The sequence below is a fragment of the Schistocerca nitens genome, chromosome 3 (assembly GCF_023898315.1).
Source record: "Schistocerca nitens isolate TAMUIC-IGC-003100 chromosome 3, iqSchNite1.1, whole genome shotgun sequence".
NCBI lineage: Eukaryota > Metazoa > Arthropoda > Insecta > Orthoptera > Acrididae > Schistocerca > Schistocerca nitens.
Window position 1 is genome coordinate 384,025,148 of NC_064616.1, and position 22,089 is coordinate 384,047,236.

General features: G+C 38.7%; 1 protein-coding gene across 2 annotated transcripts in view; it reads left to right on the forward strand.

The window, feature by feature from the left end:
- Positions 1-22,089, forward strand: part of LOC126248323 (26S proteasome non-ATPase regulatory subunit 2) — a 128,864-nt gene that overhangs the window by 52,059 nt on the left and 54,716 nt on the right. For both annotated transcript variants that reach the window (XM_049949213.1, XM_049949214.1), the window contains exons 9-10: positions 3,971-4,097; positions 13,092-13,343. In XM_049949213.1, coding sequence (XP_049805170.1) covers positions 3,971-4,097; positions 13,092-13,343 — 379 coding nt within the window. The remainder of the gene's footprint in view (positions 1-3,970; positions 4,098-13,091; positions 13,344-22,089) is intronic.

The following is a 22,089-nucleotide window of genomic DNA, read 5'->3' on the forward strand; positions in this document are numbered from 1 at the left end:
CTGTATGCTCCTGCCATCCAATGGCAGTCTGCTGCATAAGCTGCAGTTTCTGTTGTGAAATATAGCCTTCAGAATTGTGGGAAATATATGTCCCACCAAACAACAGTGTTTTAATTGTTAATGGAAAGTATGGCTACCACCAGAGTAGTTTCTGGAAGGGGCTTGGGAAGTATACTGTACTTACCACAAAATTAATCTGTCATCTGTGATCCTCGGGAAGCATACTTACGACCAACTTAAGGGTATCCAAATGTTTTGGGACTATACCTTACCACCTCTGTCTATGCCTGATATTTTGTGGTGGTACACTGCACCAGGTGTATGAAAACTGCTACAACCATCAGTTTCTGCGTGTCGTTGGATAACTACTGTTGTAGGAACACATTGCTTCGCTTCTGCAATATACCGTATTTACTCGAATCTAAGCTGCACTTTTTTCCCAGTTTTTGTAATCCAAAAAACCGCCTGTGGCTTAGAATCGAGTGCAAAGTAAGCGGAAGTTCTGAAAAATGTTGATATGTGCCGCCACAACTAACTTCTTCTGTTGAATATATGTAGCGCTACACAGGCATGCTTTGCAGGCGCAAAGATAGATACTGGCGCCAAAACCTCTGCGTCAGTAAATAAATTTTTAAAAAAAGGTGGAAGACGAGCTTTTTTTCTCCGCCCCGATTTTCAACCACTGCATTTTCATACATTATCCAACGAAGTAAATACAAATTCCATATTGTTCATCTTCGAATATAACAGCATTTCAATGTACTACGAAAATCTGAGTGGCAAGACTGTCTGGGATGTTTGTCAATATGGCCAACTCTACGTTCTGAATGTTTTCCTACCTGTGAGAAGAGATGGTTGCTAATAGGAACTTTTATGAACTGTGAATCACATGCAGTATTCTGTTCACCATAAGAATAATACGAATATAAACATTTTCCCATGTATTCTTTCGTGTTTGCTGCTATCTCATTTAAATCCTGTCTGCCTAATAAACTAGAGTGAGATAACAGCAAACGTGGAAGAATATACATATCATGTCATATTTATATTCGTATTATTCTTATGCCTAATAGTGATACAGTCAGAAATGAAGCACGGCAATTGACTAGATTTTTAAATCTAAGATGGCTCTAATTTCTGTGCAGAATGTAATGTACTAAAGAGGCGTCTGCAAAGATTTTCAAATGGATAAAAATTTTCGCTAAACCCTCGTTCAGAACATCTTCTATCATACGCAGTCTATTATTTGGTTCTTGTTGGTCATTATCAAAGGAAGGAGCAGTGTAAGTAACAACAAACAGCAGTCTCTTGCCATTGTTTCGCTAATGAGACGATCCCTCTTTTTTTTAAAAAGCGGCGGTAGCGTGCACAAAAGCAAGCCATGCCGCGATTGGCGACAGGCCGTAAACACTGATTATCAGAATGCGACAAACAATGCTTGACACAGTACAGTAATGCATTTTCAGCTTAGAGTGACGTAAACACCTATAATAAAGAGAACGGCACTTATCAGATCAAAGAAAAATAAGCAATCAATTCAAACCAGACGAAGCACTTGAAAAAGGAAGGGTACCCGTATAAATACGGACGGAGCGCCTGACGCATAGCAATGGCTACCTGGTAAAGTTTAACAGCTAAGCTTACTACTCGAACCAAACTACTGTAGCCGTATCGTCATTCATTCGACCTAAATTGTCTCTCATATTACAATGGACCAACTTTGTTTCGATTTGGAGGAGCGGCCTAAAACTTTTCTCTCCCCTTGAAATTCGAGTGCGGCTTGGATTCGAATAAATACGGTACATTATTGTGACCTGTATCAGCTCATACCTCTGTGCATGATAAAGTTTCAAGGATTGTTTTCACATTGTGAAAAGTACTTTAATATTGGTAACACTGTCGCCTGTTAAACAAAGTAAGAGCCTACGGAATATCAGACCAGCTGTGTGGCTGGATTGAAGAGTTTTTAGCAAACAGGACACTGCATGTTGTTCTCAATGGAGAGACGTCGACAGACGTTAAAGTAACCTCTGGAGTGCCACAGGGGAGTGTTATGGGAACATTGCTTTTCACAATATATATAAATGACCTAGTAGGTAGTGTCAGAAGTTCCATGCAGCTTTTCATGGATGATGCTGTAGTATACTGAGAAGTTGCAGCATTAGAAAATTGCAGCAAAATGCAGGAAGATCTGCAGCGGATAGGCACTTGGTGCAGGGAGTGGCAACTGACCCTTAACATAGACAAATGTAATGTATTGCGAATACATAGAAAGAACGATCCTTTATTGGATGATTATATGATAGTGGAACAAACACTGGTAGCAGTTACTTCTGTAAAATATCTGGGAGTACGCGTGTGAAACGATTTGAAGTGGAATGATCATATAAAATTAATTGTTGGTAAGGCAGGTGCCAGGTTGAGATTCATTGGGAGAGTCCTTAGAAAATGTAGTCCATCAACAAAGAAGGTTGCTTACAAAACACTCGTTCGACCTATACTTGAGTATTGCTCATCAGTGTGGGATCTGTACCAGCTTGGGATGACAGAGGAGATAGAGAAGATCTAAAGAAGAGTGGCGTGTTTCGTCACAGGGTTATTTGGTTAGCGTGATAGCGTTACGGAGATGTTTAGCAAACTCAAGTGGCAGACTCTGCAAGAGAGGCGTTTTGCATCGCGGTGTAGCTTGCTGTCCAGGTTTCGAGAGGGTGCGTTTCTGGATGAGGTATTGAATATATTGCTTCCCCCTACTTATACCTCCTGAGGAGATCACGAATGTAAAATAAGAGAGATTCGAGCATGCACGGAGGCTTTCTGGCAGTCGTTCTTCCCGCGAACCATATGCGACTGGAACAGGAAAGGGAGGTAATGACAGTGGCACGTAAAGTGCCGTCTGCCACACACCATTGGGTGGCTCGCGGAGTATAAATGTAGATGTAGATGTAGAAGTATTTTTTAAATAAAGTAAAAGAAAACAAAAATTAAAAACAGAAAACCCTGTTCATTGCTTTTTTTACGTGTAATAACAACACATAACAGCTCACAAAAGTGAAGTGGGAAATCCATTTACCACCATAGTTTTAATACTTCACAAAGGTGCCATGGTGATATATGTACCACCATAGTTTTTGGTCCTAAATAAAAAATAATAAAATGATCAAAAAATAAATATAGTCAGTTGATCACAATTGTAATAGGATAGCAAAAAAATTATCTTTGCGGGAGAATACCCCTGCGAAAGGATTAAGTGCATCTAAGTTCATTTCACATCTATCAGTTCATTCATGTCATTACAGTGCATTTTATTTATTTCGTCTTAGGATTGTGATACCTGTAATGCTGTTAAAATCGGGCGTTTGTGGCAAAATCTGTTAAGAGGAGATTTGTGTGTAGTTTAACTAAAGTGTACTTATTGTTTGGATGAAATCAGCAATTTTTGGTGTAGTAATAATATTAATAAGGTTTACTGACAGTCACAGTAGTACAAAACATTTGCAAGATCATTAGTTTCAGTCTATAATGATTGTCTTCAGGTCTTTAGTTGTCATAGAGTGATCTGTTTAAGTAGACTTAAATACAGACTTACAATACTGCTTGATCACAGCCATGCAACTGTGATTGCAAACACTCTGTGATTGTCTTTGGTTAATAAATTGTATCTCAAATTATTTGGTGAAGATTGAATTCAAAATATGATATTACAAACATTGGAGGAAATAATGTCAGTTGGAAGTATACGGTTTTGTGGCAGTGTTTGTTGTTACAAAGTAATTTTTAAATACAGACTTACAATACTGTAGTGTGTATAGAATGAGTAAAATTTTTGAGCATCTGTAAACAATGCTTTTCTCCCAGTCTGCTATGTCATACATTTAATATTATTTTTGTTTTTAATTGTTGATAAATCAAACACTAGTTGTTAATTTTATGGTTTATTACTTCACACTAATTTAGTTTTAACCGTTTTCAGTCTGGTGCATTGTTGGCTTGTGGTATTGTTAACTGTGGAGTCAGAAATGAGTGTGATCCAGCTCTAGCACTTCTCTCTGATTATGTGCTTCATAGTAGCAATGTCATGCGGATAGGAGCAATTTTAGGTAAGTAATCTTACCAGTTTAATAATTTCAAAGCGGACTTATAATTAACTGTCTGTAGTTGACTTGTAATTAGTACAGTATAGTATGTTCTTGTCACACACACACACACACACACACACACACACACACACACACACAAAAGTTACATTGTGGCGGCTAAATACACAATGCCAGGACTGCAGTTGGGAGGAAGAGCGGTTATGCCACGTAGAGTGGGTGAAGGGAGAAAAATGGCCCAGAAGCAGGTGTGTGAGATAGGAATGAAGGAGGAAGAGGCATCAGGTGCACAGGGTAGGGATGTAATGTATGGGCATCAGAGCTGGTGAGTTTGTGCAGTGTGTGGTGGTGGTGGTGGTGGTGGTGGTGGTGGTGATTTAGGGGAATTGATTGAAGGAGTGACAATTTGGAAGAAGATGCAATTGCAGGACAGGAGGATTATGGGAATGAAGGTTGTATTGTAAGGATAACTCTCATATAAGTAGGTTAGCAAACCTCCTGCTGGAGGGGGTGGGGAGGTGGGGAGGGGTTCCAAATGACAAAGATTTTGAAGCAGTCACTGAAATCGAGCATGTTGTGCTCAGCAATGTGTTCTGGCACTTGGTGGTCAACTATGCTCTTGGCAACAGTTTGGCAGTGGCCTTTCATTAGATTACACAGTGGGTTGGTGGTCATGCCTGCACAAAATGCTGTGTAGAAATTGCAGCAGGTCTGATAGATGTGGCTACTTTCGCAGGTGGCCCTGCCTCTGTTGGGATAGGAAAAGCCTGTTACCACCTTTACTTCCAAATTATTTACATTCTACCAGAATTTCTGTTATACCTTCCTTTGCATGCTGTGTGGTTCTTTAGTGGATACAAGAGCGAAGAACTTGGAATGCCTCTCATGGTACGATGAACGTCAGTGTGCCACACCTCTCTGGCATCATGGAACTAGCTCATTTGTATATTTTGTGATATTTTCAGCTACCAGTGGGTATAATTACACAGCTGCCTTTGCTACTTAAATTATTTTCTCATTCACCAGTATCCCTTTGTTTTCTGCCTACTCAGTCTTTTGTTGAGGGTACTTTTTTTTTTTTTTTTTTTTATTGTAAAATAGATTCACTACTCCCCGTACTTTTGCGCTAACCTGTGTTACCTATATATTGCCATAAGCATGTGGCATAATGATTAGTGTTGCTACCTTGTGTGCTGTAGGTCCCCAGTTCAAACCCCACCAGCAGCAGTTATTTAGTATTTATCATTTCTGGGAGGTTCTTGAATATCTTATTTTTGTAATAATTGTGTATTCTGGAATATTTGATGTTGATACAAATGCTAGTATTCTGGAATAGTCAATGTTTTTTATAACTAGCTGCACTCTCCATCCAATTCAGTTTCATTATGGCTGTAGATTAGTACTTGTAATAAACATTCCTTCAGTGCTAAGTACTGTATTTCATTGTGATCCTGCTTTTGGATTTGGATGTGAATGGGGTTATGACATGACATTGTTTGTTGGAGACACTGGGTACATCAAAATGTTTACATCACTGTGACTACAATTAGGTATAGTTAAGGCCGTCACCTACATGGATAGGAACTTGAATACAAGCAATACATTGTTCCTAAGATCCCTGTATTCAGAAGACAGGTGGCTTCAAAAACAGCGATAAGTCAGCTGCACATCAGGCATCCATCACTGTTATCCAGAAACACTGGCCAGAACCCAATGAAATGGCAGAAAGCGTTTGACTGAGTCACCAAATACAACAGCATGGATTACAGGTTACAAAATGTGTTTGGAAAATGTGTACTTTTGCTTGGATGACACAGCCCAGCAGTAGTTTTAGAACAACAAGGTAAAGCCCAATAATGTGGATAAATTGCAGGCCGAAGTGAAGGGATAAATTGCATGCTGAAATGAAGAAAATGTTTGGCAACAATCAGCATCAAGTCCAAACAATCGAAGATCAGGGCTAAATGTCATGAGGAAATGGCAGTTCTACATACAGAATGTTTTGGCTGGGGCCACATTGAGCATCCAAATATGATAGAAGCTGAAGAAATCAGCACTTGATGAAAGGAGTTGAAGAAAACATGTACCAAGCTCTTGTATTTAAGGATGTCACAATAACTGAGGAATTCATCAAGTGGTAACAGCAGCTTGAAGAAATGCAAGAAGAGAAGAATTGGAATAAAGTAATATGGGGGACTCCCAAATGTGGCTCTAAGGCAGTTGCGGAGACCCGCATGACCTATTCCCTCTCGTACACTAGGTAGTGAGAGAAGAGATACAGTATGTTATTGCAGCCAGAACTTCCAGACTGAATAGGTAAGAGATAGGAGCTGTGAATGTCAACCCAATATAGTAGGAGATAATAGAATATGTTGTAGAGGTGAAGGAATCTTGAGCACGTGGTACCATCAGCCCAATGCACACTGAAGAATGGAGTTGATCAACTCAGGCCACAGCCATCAAACCACAACCCAGCACCCAACCAGTGCAGGCACAATCACTCCTACACCAAGTATAACGTCCCACAAAGAACGGACATTTAGAGAATGTAGGACCGCACACTAGCATGTTTCCACTGTGGATGCCTTAGTCTCGTTGTATGCTGCTGCAAAGAAGGAAGGCGTGTTTTTGACAACTCCTAGACTGTGAGATGTCAAACACTACAATAGTCCTTTTCACGCTAGTCAATGAAAATCCTCTGTGGATGACAGTCACTAAGATGAATTTCATTGATGTTGTCATTGATGGTGAACATGTCTAAGCGCAATTTGACTCCAGGGCTTCCTTTTCTGTAATGTCAGATGCTTATCATTGTCAGCTAAAGAAAACTATGATCCTTGATATGAAAGCGATTGCTCTGAAGGTCACAAATGGGAAGTACATCAAGCTGACAGGAACATGAATTGCTAGAATAACTATCAATGGCAGAACAAAGTCCTTCAAATTTGTCATTTTTAACAGAATGTAGTCACAGTGTTGTTCTGAATGAGACTTCTTGCAGGCATCACAAGCAATCAGAGGTTGTGGAAGATCCTAGCTCCAGATTGATGAAGCTATACCAACAAGGACACACAAAAAAGATTGCTCTGGATGGTTGTTTGCCGTTGAAGACCATCCCCCTATCAGCAAGACAATTCCAGTTGTCAGTCGAGGTGCTTAGTTAAGCTGTCAAGCTTTTGTCAGGTGGAAAAAGCTACTGAGGCTCACAAAAGAAATTTACATGCCAGTGACAGTCAGAAGCATTGTAGGTGGTCAAGCAGAACTTCGGATCACTAGTTGTCATGAGTAGTCACAACTCAACCCTAAAGGTATGTGCATAGGGACAGCCGAACCAGTCCAAGAACTACAGCTTAGTGTCATTGACAAAGAATCGTGCTCTGCTACCACTACAGAAAACACAGGCAATGAAACTGCAGTCGAACTACCAATAGGATCTTGCCGTTGGTGAGCGATAGCCGTTCTGTGACAGTTTTTGGATGCTTCCCAATCCAGCATGGAAAAAAGACAGACCAAGCGGCCCATTGTAAAACATCATATCAACACTGAGGATCATTTACTAATAAGCTAGCTGTCACCAGTAAAATGACATATACTCCAGGAGGAAATGGAGAAGATGTTGCAAGATGACATCATTGAACATTCAGAGTGTCCTTGGTCCTCTCCTGTGGTCCTTGTGAAGAAAAAAGATGGTACATGATGTTTATGCAGTGACTACTGATGAGTTAACTAAGTCACAATGAAAGATTTATATCTATTGCTGCACCTTGATGACACACTAGAATGCTCAAAAGGGGGAAAGTATTTCTCAATAGTCAGCCTACAAACCAGCTACTGGTGAACTGAAATTGAGTAGGCTGACAGGGAAAAGACCACCAGGTTGCCGAGGCTGACCTGGAAAAAAAAAAAAAAAAAAAAAAAACAAACTTCAGAACTCCTGATGACCTCTGAGTGGAAAGTTATGCCGTTTGGACTGTGTGACGCCCCAACCCCCTACGAACTTGTGATGGACAACATGCTTTGACTCTTTAAATGGATGGTTTGTCTTTGCTATCTAGATGGCATTGTCATTTTATCAGAGACATTTGAAGAACATATTTGCTATCTAGATGGCATTGTCATTTTTTCAACGTCATTTAAAGAACATCTAAGCCACTTGGTGAAGTGTTTTGCAGACTGCAGGTCTCCACCTTAATTCACCCAAGAAATAAAAGTATTGGGGCATTTAGTGAATGCCAATGGAGTCCATCACGATCCAAAGAAAATAAGGACAGTCAGATTTTCTGACTCTTCAGCACATTCGCGATGTGAGAAATTTTCATAGAATATGCTCATACTACCAGCAATTCATAAAGGACTTCAGTACCAAGGCATATCCATTGCAAGAACTACTGTAGAGAGATACCAAATTTTCCTGGAAGTGGGTGCAAGAAAAATCTTTGCTTGTCCAATCCCAGCATTCTATGATGAGAATGCTGAGTCATAACTTCAGAACATCACTAGTGGTTATGAGGTAGAGGCAGCTCTAATGCAAATTGACTAATGTGCTGAAAAGGTGATAGCTTGTGCTTCCAGAGTACTCTCCAAGTTTGAGGCGAACTATTCAACAACTGAGAACGAGTGCCTTGCTAGTGTTTTCAGCAGTCAACAAAATCCGGACATATTTATTTGGCAAACCATTCACTTGTGACGACTACCATTCTCTACGCTGGCTGTGTATGATACCACAGTGTCCCTTTCAAGGATTACTTTGGGACAAAGCAGCATAGATGAAATATCGATCATCGTTGCAGTGCGTGACATGGCTGCAGAACAGAGTGAAGATCAAGCACTGCTGAGAAGCATAGAAGTCTTGAAGAAGGAGAAACGAACCAAATGAGAATTCCCAGTAATAAACATAACATTGTATAAAAGAAACTGAGGTGTGATAGGGCAGAAATGTTTGCCCATTATCCTAGCTTATCTACAGCCAGCTATCCTGAACTATTTCCATGACAATGAAACATATGGTCACCTGGGATTAGAGGAAGACTCTGGACAGAATCAGATGCAGTTATCACTGGGTAGACCTGTAGCAATCCATTTGACAATATGTGAGTTACTGTAAGGAATGCCAGTGACTGAAGCACCAGGGTATATGATAACAATCCTGTCCACAGCAGCGCCATTTCACTGCATTGGAATCAAACTCTTTGAGGAGGTTCCCAATTTTCACAAATGGGAATCGATGGATGATAGTCTGAATTGACTGCCTCACATGCTATGCTATTACTAAAGTTATGCCAACTGCCGAAACCCTGGAAATTATAAAGTTCCTTGAAGGAGACATCATTCTGAAGCATGGAGCATCCCGTCTGTCAATCTCTGAAAGTCTTCCAGTCGAGACTATTATCAGAGGTAGTTTCACATCACACACATGATAACTGCCTATCATCCACAGGTGAACAGCCTCATAGGTGTTGGGATTTTGGTCTCGACATATGTCGTTGAACAAAGAGATTGACATTTGTATAAAACACAGTGAAGCAGGATGTTACAGGCTTCACACCATTATTTTTGCTCCACTGTCAGTACATGGGAACAACAGTGGATACGCTGTTACATTTCCAACCAGGTTATACTCAGGATTGCTACATGAAACACCCCATGATCAGGAGTGAACTGAGATGACTGGTTCACATACAGGCCTTGTATGTTCAGGAGAAAGAATGAAAGTTCTCATCAGATGGCGCATATGGAATTGAGGATTATGTCATTCGATCAAGAAGACAAAAACACAGAGATATTGTTTATGTCCTCTGTATGAAGTGCTATTATAGTCTAGAGGTGCAGATCGTCTGTGTAGCTTCAAGGAAACTGAAAATAGACTTAACAATCACAAAGCTTCAGCAGTAGGGGATACCTTTGATGCTCATCGTAGTGAAAGGATGTAGCAACCTGACCAGAATGCAAGGATCTGCCAATGCCACCATTCAGAGGATCATTGACAAGATTTAGATTTAGGGTTTCGTAGTCAGTTCCATTGAGAGTTTCAGAGAGAGAGAGAGAGAGAGAGAGAGAGAGAGAGAGAGAGAGAGAGCTAGGAACGCCACAAGCTGTTATGCATGCAAGCATGGTTAGCATCGCTGGGTGGCATGCCATGGGTCCCCAATTCAAATCCAACTACCATCAGTAATTTTTATATTATGGACTATTTGATTGTTGTTTTGAGTATTGAATGTTAATTATTTTTTGTCATGGGGGAAATTAACATTTAGTATTGCTCATCTGTGAATTTAGCAGTTTTCCAAATATTCACAGCAATAAAAATAAATCTCTTTACATACACACCTTAGAAATGGATGTCTTTAAAAAAGTTGCAGAAGTTGCCAAGCATGATTGGTATAGTTCTACATTTTGACAGCTCCAATTCCATTAAGAAACTGTTGGCACACATTGATACACTGTGTAATGAAAAGTATCTGGACACCTGGCTGAAAATGACTTACAAGTTTGTGGTGCCCTCCATTGCTAATGCTGGAATTCAATACGACATTGGCCCACCTTTAGTCTTGATAGCTTCCACTCTTGCAGGCATACGTTCAAATGGGTGCTGGAAGGTTTCTTGGGGAATGGTAGCCCATTCTTCACGGAGTGCTGCACTGAGGAGAGGTATCAGTGTCGTTCGGTGAGGCCTGGCATGAAGTTGGTGTTCCAAAACATCCCAAAGGTGTTCTATAGGATTCAGTTCAGGACTCTGTGCAGGCCAGTCCATTACAGGGATGTTATTGTTGTGTAACCACTCCACCACAGGCCATTATGAACTGGTGCTCGATCATGTTGAAAGATGCAGTCACCGTCCCCGAATTGCTCTTCAACAGTGGAAAGCAATAATATGCTTAAAACATCAATGTAGGCATGCGGTGTGATAGTGCCATGCAAAACAGCAAGGGGTGCAGCCCCCTCCATGAAAAACATGACCACACCATAACACCACCACCTTTGAATTTTACTGTTGGCACTACACACGCTGACAGATGATGTTCACCGGCATTCGCTATACCCACACCCTGCCATCATATTGCCGTATTGTGTACCGGGATTCGTCACTCCACATAATGTTTTTCCAATGTTCAATCGTCCAATGTTTACATTCCTTTCACCAAGCAAGGTGTCGTTTGGCATTTACCTGTGTGATGTGTGGCTTATGAGCAGCTGCTCGACCATGAAATCAAAGTTTTCTCACCTACCGCCTAACTGTCATAGTACTTGCAGTGGGTCCTGATGCAGTTCAGAATTCCTGTGTGATGGTCTGGATAGATGTCTGCCTATTACACATTACGACCCTCTTTAATTGTTGGCAGTCTCATGTCAGTCAACAGATGAGGTCGGCCTGTACGCTTATGTGGTGTATGTGTCCCTTCACGTTTCCACTTCACTATCACATCAGAAACAGTGGACGTAGGGATGCTTAGGAGTGTGTAAATCTCGTGTACAGATGTGTGACACAAGTGACACCCAATCACCTGACCATGTTCGAAGTCTGTGAATTCCGCGGAGCACCCCGTTCTGCTCTCTCACAATGTCTAATGACAACTGAGGTCGCCGATATGGAGTACCTGGCAATAGGTGGTAGCACAATGCACCTAATATGAAAAACGTATGTTTTTGAGGGTGTCCAGATACTTTTGATTTCATAGTGCGTGTGTTGAGCCTTTTTTAACCCTGCCAATTTTTTCAGCATAACAATAATAAGTGTTTCACTTCAAATGCTTTATCGTGACTGTTATTGATACCAAATGAAACAACAAGTTCACTGTTACCAGTCACTGCTTATTTTTATTTGCAATGCATTTTGAAGGTTTAAACCTCCGTCATCAGTTGGATTTACATATGTGTGTTGTGTTATGATTTTGGAGTAACTTGTGACACTGTAAACAGTGATCACAAGCTCCTTTCTCTATCGTAACATGTCACATGTAAACTGTCATATTTCACTGTGCTAATTTAATTTCGTATTCATGAGTACAAATAAGTTCCAAATTTGAACATAAGCTTCTGCCCGGGAGATCTTTGTTTCACATGTTACTACTCCAATTCATGTTTTCTACGAAAAAGAGTCCAAGGAAAATCATATCTGAGCATAAAATATGATTTAGTATTGAAAAGCATAGTGAAATTAGTGATGCAAGTCTAAAGTTCTGCAGAATGAACACTCTTGTGAACACAGGTGGCACTCCAGTAGTAGGAGTGATCAGCCCTAAACAGCAAACAGAAATGTGGAGCAGCTTCGCAACATATTCAGTGTAAAATTTGAAAGGAAACTCACCCATTTAGATTTCCTTGTATTAATCCATAAATTTTAGTGTCATGATTTTGTAAATACCTAACCATCATATCCATGGTATAAGCAGACTACTAATATCTACAATTAAATATGCAAACTCTGCTTTATACCGATTTCCACACTGTTTTATTGTACTTGTTGACTTATTTTGTTTTCCTTAAGACTCTTGTTAATGATGGTTCTGCAGAACATAGTCTTTCAGCGATTAGTTCAATTTTATGCCTTTTTCCACACATTTATCTTTGTATGAATTGGTATTGTGACTATCTTCCGTGTATTAATTTTCAAATCTGGGTCGATCTTGTTTAAAAGTATATATACTGTACTTTCTACATATAATGTAACTGACTGCATATACAGAAATTCTATTTACATATGGAGTTACTGTTGTTTCTTATACTGCTGGTAATTTTTTTAATTGCGTGCAAAGTATCTTCAGAAAGTTGCATCAAATTTAAGCTCACCCAAGCGGGGAAGCCACTCTATTTCGATCTTGAACACTAATATTTGCTGTGTGCCAGTTAAAATTCATTGCAAGAAAAGTATCTTCTTAGTATCTACAACTTTAATGAAATTTGCTAATGTACTAGAGAATGATAAAATAATGTTATTTTTACGTAATTTTGATAGTGTGTTATGAAAATAATTGATTTAAAGTTGTTTACTTGTTTCAGGGCTTGGGTTGGCATATGCTGGTTCCAATAGGGAGGCAGTTTTAACTCTTCTGTATCCTGTATTCAGTGATCCAAGATCGAGCCTTGAGGTTCTTGCCATGGCAGCTTTAGCTTGTGGGTTGATATCTGTGGGCTCGTGTAATGCTGAAGTTACTGAGACACTTATGCAGCTAATAATGGAAAGACCTGAGGCAGAACTTACTGAAAGCTATGCCAAATTTCTTCCTCTCGGGTTAGGACTTTGTCATTTAGGTAAGTCTACCCTGAAGCTAATATTACATATCTATTTTTATTTTGTTGCTTCATTTTCAGAGATGCTGAAATCTTGTGACCTCTCCCTTTGCCAAATAAAAAAACCAAGTCAACACACTCCTTAATTATATTCACACTCCCTCAGGGATGTAGTCTGAATTGGAAAGTGCTGTGGGCTTGTAATTAATACACAGTAATCAAGTTCAGAAGAAGGAACCGCATTGATTTATTTGCTTATGGGGATAAATGGTTAGGATTGGCAGGGGGACAAGAGAAGATAAAGCCAGACACATCTCAGAGAAGAAAGAGAATGCCAAGATAAAGAAGCTAAGCCATTTAGCATCTGCTCTAGGTGGTAGCATGGAAAGAGATGTTTTTCCGTCATGGCTCCGAGAGCCCTCCGTCTCACTAGTCAGGTGATACTGCAAAGTGATTTGATTCACAAGTGTGGTCTTGCTGACAACAATTTGGCCTGTTCTGGTAGGAACTGGTCAGTTGTTATCTCATCTGCTGAAAGGCGATTGACAAAAAGATGGACTTTTCGTAAAATTTGAATAATAAAAATTACTCACATTTGGGGCCTGGGAGCATTTTGTACGTGTGTGTTAATATATTTACAGCTGTTATGGACAAAACCCTGCCTTCGTATTTGAGTTGAATTAGATTCTCTTTAACTGTAAGTATTGAAAACTTAATATTACAGTAGAAGCAGTTCAGCATCTCAGCTCCAGCATTAAGAAATTATTAATTAGAAAAATGATATAAATTTTGCGCCTTAGTAATCGTTAAAATCTTGCAATAATTTCGGTAAAATCGATTAATGTCATAAATAGTGTTGATGTGTTTATCTGTGCAATTTGTCCTATGTCTGATCACAGATGTGCAATGTTATTCAATTAGTGTAATGGGGGTTTGTCCTCATCTGATGACCCTCTGTGCCATTTGTCAGGATATGTAAACATTGGGTCCGTGAGGTACAAAAATATGCGAAGACCGAATAAGTGACCTTCACCAATATATTGCATAAAAATTGTTAAAAACGGTTATAATAACACACGTGCTAAGCTGACCTCTCATAACAATGTCTGTCACCCTAGCACTGGATAATTATGGGCTTATCGAGATTCCATTGCGAACCAAGAAAGACTCTTATTCCACGTCTGAACCACAATAGTTGAAAACAGCAGTACTGCATGTGGGTGGCCAGTGACTCAACTGTATGTGTGGAGGTGCCCTGTGGCAGGCGTATACTGACACCAGCAGTAATCAGAATTCCAAGACAGAGCCAGTTTACGCGCATGTACGCACAAGTCTACTGCATGAAAACCGCCAGTCTTTACATTACCTTATTTGCTCGATTATAAGATGAGGTTTTTCCCAGATTCATCATTCAAAAAATGCAGTGTTATCTTGCATTCACAGATTAAACTAAAGGGTGGTTATAGTTAAACTTTTGGTACTTGAACCAGTGTAGATGGAAAACTATGTACCATATGGGTACCCGACTTCATAAGATTGATATTTAGACTGTGCGCTTCAGGATTTGTGTTGTTAATAGTGTAGACTTACCATTATGCGCCAGTACTGGCGTGGAAACATAGAATTGAAACACAAGCATAAATTATTAGTGTTCATTACAGTTGCAGTCAACATGAATCTGGACAAAGCGAACAGGGCTTTATTCGTAAAGCTGTTTTATCAGAATTACAGCAATAGCACTGCTGCTCTTCGCGAGTATCAATGTATTAAAGGAATACGGAGAGGTCCTCTTTTTTGTATTGGTGTTGAAGAACGTAGTGCAGAAGTTTGAATCAATTGGTGATTTGGGAACTGTTCTTGGAAGAGGCCAACTGCAATTGTGCCCCAAATTGTTGAAGATGTGACTGTTGCCATGACTGAGAATGCTGGATGCACTGTGCAATCTTTAAGCAGTGCACAAGCTGTGTCATGACAGCTGAAAATTCCATGGCCCACCATTCAAAAAGTACTGCAAACGATTGTGAATTGATATCTCTAATGAGGTTCAAGGCTGTCATGGATGGAGATAGTCATCACATTGAGCAACATTTGTAACCCAGAATAGAAACTTGGTATACAGTTAACAAATGTTACCCTCTCACATGAAAACTAAAATGTGTTTTATCAGTGGTTTATTCATTATGTCTCTTCCACATGTTGTTACAAATGTTTCTACAAAGTTTCAGTTTCCTATGATCACTCGCTTTTCATAGTGGTCGTCTCAAGTAGTGAAAGTTTAATTATAACCATCCTGCACTACTGTTGAGGTAAAAGTTTTTACATTGTGTAATATATTAATGTAGGGTTCATTGTACATTTACAGATGAAGTTTGGACAAATTAGTTCATGTGAAGATTTATTTTAAACAATTCAGAATGGTTGTGTAGTGTCACAAAATTGCTGACACTAGTGTTCATACTTTTGCCAAGCAATGTCTAATTTGCCTATGATTTGTTTTAATGGGCTATTATTTAATCTATTTAATATTTCTTTCACAAGGATTGTATTTAACTTCATGTGAGATGAGCGAGCACTGCCACTGATTGTTACCCGTCAACTGTGTATTGTAGAATGGCCGCTGTTGCACCTGCCACACTGGCCAATGATGTTGAGCTCCATGAAACTGCTTCAAGGAGGTTAAAATCTATTCTAACCTCCTTGTGCTGCATATATGCTGTTTTTTATGATGAATTATTGTTAATTGTGTTTCTAGATTGATTAGAGAAAGTTGTCATAAAACTAATAATACTTTTTAATTAGCTCCATTGAAGAAATGCAGCATTGATTTTACTAAAATATATTATACATTAGCAAAAGAAAAAACTTGACTATTTTTTTTTTTAGTAATGATAAAAAGAGATCACAACTAAACCTTTTTCTGCATTAGCTGCCTTTTCATTTGTAGTCAGAACTGAGTTGACTGTAAAAGTGGACAAATACTCAACAATAGTATATATTTATGCAGGAGATGTTGAAAGTCTAGATAACAGCCAGTGGCATCCTAACATGTTTCATGCAGCAATGTTGTCAGTGTCCACAGGGAGGTATGAGAGGAATAAAAGTGAGTTTCGCAGCTGCTGGTTCAATGCAGCTAGTGAGAGAGCAGCAGGCAGATGACATGTTTGGAAGTAGAGAGGCAAAGAAAAATATTGTCAAATTCTCATGTCTGTATATATGCAAAATCCGCTATTTATTCAGAAAAAACAGCTGTGTTCTCAGGTCCCACCATAATCAAAACCATGGACAATACAATGTATCGGGCGATCAAAAAGTCAGTATAAATTTGAAAACTTAATAAACCACGGAATAATGTAGATAGGGGGGTAAAAATTGACACACATGCTTGGAATGGCATGGGGTTTTATTAGAAGCAAAATGCAGGATGGCACTCCACCCCACATTGCTAGACGTGTGAAAGATCTTTTGCACACATCGTTTGGTGATGATCATGTGCTCAGCCACCACGTTCGTCATGCTTGGCCTCCCAGGTCCCCAGACCTCAGTCCATGCGATTATTGGCTTTGGGGTTACCTGAAGTCGCAAGTGTGTCATGATTGACCGACATCTCTAGGGATGCTGAAAGACAACATCCGACGCCAATGCCTCACCACAACTCTGGACATGGTTTACAGTGCTGTTCACAACATTATTCCTCGACTACAGCTATTGTTGAGGAATGATGGTGGACATATTGAGTATTTCCTGTAAAGAACATTATCTTTTCTTTGTCTTACTTTGTTATGCTAATTATTACTATTCTGATCAGATGAAGCGCCATCTGTCGGACATTTCTTGAAGGTTTGTATTTTTTTGGTTCTAATAACACCCCATGTCATTCCAAGCATGTGTGTCAATTTGTACCTCTATATCTACATTATTCCATGATTTATTCAGTTTTCAAATTTATACTGACTTTTTGATCACCCGGTAGTTGAAAGAAACTGTGAGATATTTGTGACAACCGAGCCTTCCAAGGCCTGTTCGGATGGAGTTTAGTTTATTAGGTCCCCCCTAACCATGATGATAATGATGACGACAACGATGATTAAAAATAGTAACTCCCATGAGTGGCTTAGGTAGAAAGCAAAGAAGGAAGTGAAGAAAAAATTAATGCAAACCATTTCTTTCGGTTTTCTATTTCTCCTCCTGTTGTCAGAATGTAAACAGTCTATAAATGGTATAAGTTTAGGAGAGATATAATGTTAACTCTTTAGGCAGAAACTTTGTCAGTGAAACAGTTTGTAATTCTGATTAGTCAGAATATGTTAAAAATATATATATATATATTTTTTCAAAGTATCTCCTTGAAAAAAGGGGTTGTCTTATATTCGAGTAAATATGGAATTACTTGTCTCTCACAGCCAGACTATACTGTGCAAAAGAAGTCTGCTTAAGGGAAAAAATAATCAAATACTTTATGTTCATAACATCAATTTACTGTCGTTAGACTTCAGTTGTAATTGTAGGGGAGAACACAACAGTACTCTCCCACACACAAAATATATATAAACAGTTCAGCAATTCACTTCAACTTTCCACTCAAATAAACGAATTGGATATTAGTTATTTGCTGTTGTAAAGCAAGCACATTTATTAATAATACAGAAATTAGTCAATCTATTACTCTTTATTAAAGTGGGCGAAAAAAAGGGTTACTTGAATCTCAGAATTTTTATGAAGGTGTGCTGAATAGTAATGCTTTTTAAATAATACAACCTTTATTAACATTCTGCATCTATGTATTTCATCTCTACATATTTATTTCTGAACATATTCACCGTGGCAACCAACACATTTGTCCCAATGAGAATCCAGTTTGTTGATACCGTCACTGTAGACTGCTTGGCCTTGTTGACAGAGCCACAACCTCACCTCTTCTTGCACCACATCATCACTATCATAGTGAAGTGCTTGGAGGTGTTCATTAAGTTTTGGAAACAGATGAAAATCATATGGGACCAAGTTGGTACTGTATGGAGGATGATCGATGACACTGAACCCAAGGCACCGTATTATTGCAGATGTTGAAGCGCTCGTATGTGATCTGGCATTCTCATGCTGAAGGAGAGGGTGGTTCATGTGTGGATGAACTTACTCACCGACATAGTTACATTACACACTGCCATGTTACACACTACAATTCAAAGCCCTGTAGCGACAGTGTGTTGCAACCTGGGTTAGTGACGTGGGCAAGTAGACCAAGCTATATGCATGAGATGTAATACCTCAAACAATGTTGAGGTCAAAATAGAAAATATGGAGGCTTCACTTTTCAGAATACCTTTGTACTTCAAATTAAAAGTTAATTCTACTGACTCACAGAATTCTTTAATATTTGTACATTACCAATTATCTTTAAACAGTGGCCTTCTTGTATGCACCTACAATATTTTACTTGGTTCTGTGAGTCAGTCTGAGAAAATCATAAGAAATGTGATTCAGTTTAAAATTCTAATAATAGTCAAATTATTACATACAATAGTTTTGCAGATTTTATCTACACTATTGTCTTCACTCATGACCATCAGTATATTACAGGTACATTTTCTTATTATATTGTCATTATAAAGAAGAAGTTAGTCTTCAAATTGTGTTAGAAAATTCCACTTCAACAATTTTAAGAGCTGCTATCTCAAAATAGTTGCTGCTCTCTATAATCTTGGTGATAATTATGTTTGTCTCACTCCATTAACTCACTGCATGTTTTGGTAGTCCTTCCTCATAAATAGTCCTACGAACATCGAAATGCAAATTTCGATTCGATTCTTTAACATTTCCCTATTCCTGTTTTAACAAATTTCTACTGGTTTTGCTGTATTATATCATTTTTAGTTTTTCGTTCATGCAGTCAAACTTATTAACACGACCTTTATAGTTATAGAAGTATTATATAAAATCAAGACTGTAGTATATACAGGGTGGTTGGAAACAGCCTGGAAAGCTTGTAAGGGTGTCGCAGGGGAGGCTGTGTTGAGAAATAATTGTTAAGAAACAAATTCAATACATTTCTCCGTTTCATAGTTATTTGGAATTGAAGTTAGCTAATCAGGTCATAGCACATGCAAATTCAAGCACTTGCTTGCACTAAAATGCAGTAATGCACAGACATCTGTTGTCCCATGAGTTACCGCTTTTTGAAATGCTTATTACCAGTTAAAATGTGCTTTTTCAGAAGTGATAATTTTAAGCTAGTGAGCAAACCAATTTTTCTTCTGTTTGAGGAAACCAAACGAAGAACATATTTGACAACACTGCTTCTGGCAGGCAGCTTGAATTTGCACAGGCAATGACCTGATTGGCTAACTTCAATGCTAAGTAACTCTGAAACTTTGCAGTGTATCGATTTTTTTTCTCTCAACAACTGTTTCTCAGCACAACCTCCACCCCAACACCCTTAGAAGCTTTTCAGACTGTTTCTCACTGCCCTGTATAATACGGTGTTGATTTCATGAATTTCAAGTAATTTTACCATTTTTGCAAGTTTCAACTTTTAATATTATCTCCATACTATCGGAAGCAAACATGGAAATGAAACCATTTTTAGTCAAGTATTTCTCATGTTTAGATGATTAATAAAATAGTTGCTGGTGAAGTAGACTGAGATATGAAGTAAATATTCCAGAATTCGAATCAAGAACAGTCACCAACGTGAGTAACTTAGAAGTAGATATTCTCAGAGTAGTGAAGCAAGTTAAATCACTTAATAAAAGCAAGTCTTCCAGTCTAGATTGTACACCACTTAGGCTCCTTTCAGAAAATGCTGATGCAATAACTCTATACTTAACAATAATATACAACCACTTGCTTGACGAAAGATCCAAACGCTAAGAGTGGAAAGTTGCACAGGTCACACCAATATTCAAGAAAGGAAATAGGAATAATCCACTAAATTACAGGCCAAGATAATTAACAATGATTGCAACAGGGTTCTGGAACTTATATTGTGTTCGAACAGTATGAATTACCTAGAAGAGAATAGGCTCTTGACACACAGTCAACACACATATAGAAAACAACATTCTTGGTAAACACACCTAGCTCTTTACTCACACAAAGTGTTGAGTGCTGTCGACAAGGGATTTGAAATTGATTCTGTATTTCTAGATTTCCAGAAGGGTTTTTACATCAGAACTGGATTCATGAGTTCCTGTCACACAGGTCACAGGTTCATGGTAATTGAAGGAAAGCCGTCAAGTAAAACAGAAGGAAGTGATTTCTGGCATTCACCAAGGTAATGTTATAGGCCCTCCGCTGTTTCTTATCTATATAAACTATTTAGGAGAGTGAGCAGCCATCATAGGTTGTTTTGCAGATGATACTGTCATTTATCATCTAGTAAAGTCATCAGAAGATCAAAGCCAATTGCAAAATGAATTAGATAAGATATCTGTATGGTATGAAAACTGGCAATTGACCTTAAAAAATGAAAAGTGTGAGGTCATCCACATGAATGCTAAAAGGAATCCATTAAAATTCGGTTACATGATAAATCAATCAGATATAAAGGCCATAAATTCAACTAAATACCTACTAATTACAATTATGAACAATTTAAATTGGAAATAACACACAGAAAATGTTATGTGGAAGATGAACCAATGACCACATTTAATTGGCATAACACTTAGAATATACTAAAGGGACTGCCTACACTATGCTTGTTTATCCTCTTTTGGAATACTGCTGTGTGGTGTGGGATCTTTAGCAGAGAGTATTAATCGAGTACATTGAGAAAGTTCTAAGAAGTGCAGCACATTTTGCATTATCAGAAACTGGGAAGGGGGGGGGGGTGAGTGTCACGGACATGAGACAGGATTTGGGGTGGACATCATTAAAACAAAGGCATTTCTCATTGCAACGGGATCTTTTTCCAAAATTTCAATCACCAACATTCTCCTCTAAATGTGAAAACATTTTTTTGACGCTGACCATCATAGGGACAAGTGATAATCCTGATAAAATAGGGGAAGTCAGAGCTCATAATAAAACATGGGAAATCGGAGCTTGCACAGAAACATATAGGTTTTTGTTTTTTCCCGATTGCTGTTCTAGAGCGGAATAATAAAAAATTATTGTGAAGGTGGTTGGATGAACCCTCTGCCAGGCATTTACAGACTAGCCGTGTAGATGTAGAAATAATCTAAAGCAGAACTTCAGGCTAATGAGATAATTTAGATGAAAAGGGGTTCTTGGGATCAGTCTGTAAGAAACCTATTCATGAATTTAACTCATCAACTAGAATTGAAACTTAAGGGACTAGGGATATGGGCAGAGAAAACAAGTTTTAGCCTTGCATTTGGAAAAACTGTGTGTGTTCATCGTCGTCATTTTAACCTGTGTTCTGTTGCGGTCTTCAGTCTGAAGACTTGTTAATATGCTTACCGTATTCATCTCTTTGTCACCCTCTACTATTTTTACCCCTCACGCGTCCCTCCTGTACTAAACTGGCAATCCCTTGATGTCTGAAAATGTGTTCTAACCACCAATTCCTTCTTCTAGTCAGGTTGTGCCACAAATTTCTTTTCTCCCCAATTCTATTCACTGCCTCCTCATTAGTTATGTGCTCTACCCATCTGATCTTGAGCATTCATCTGTAGCATAACATTCCAAAAGCTTCTATTCTCTTCTTGTCTAAACCATTTATCGTTTTATCATCCATGTTTCACATCCATACATGATTCTTCTGTAGCACCACATTTCAAAAGCTTCTGCCCTCTTTTTGTCTAAA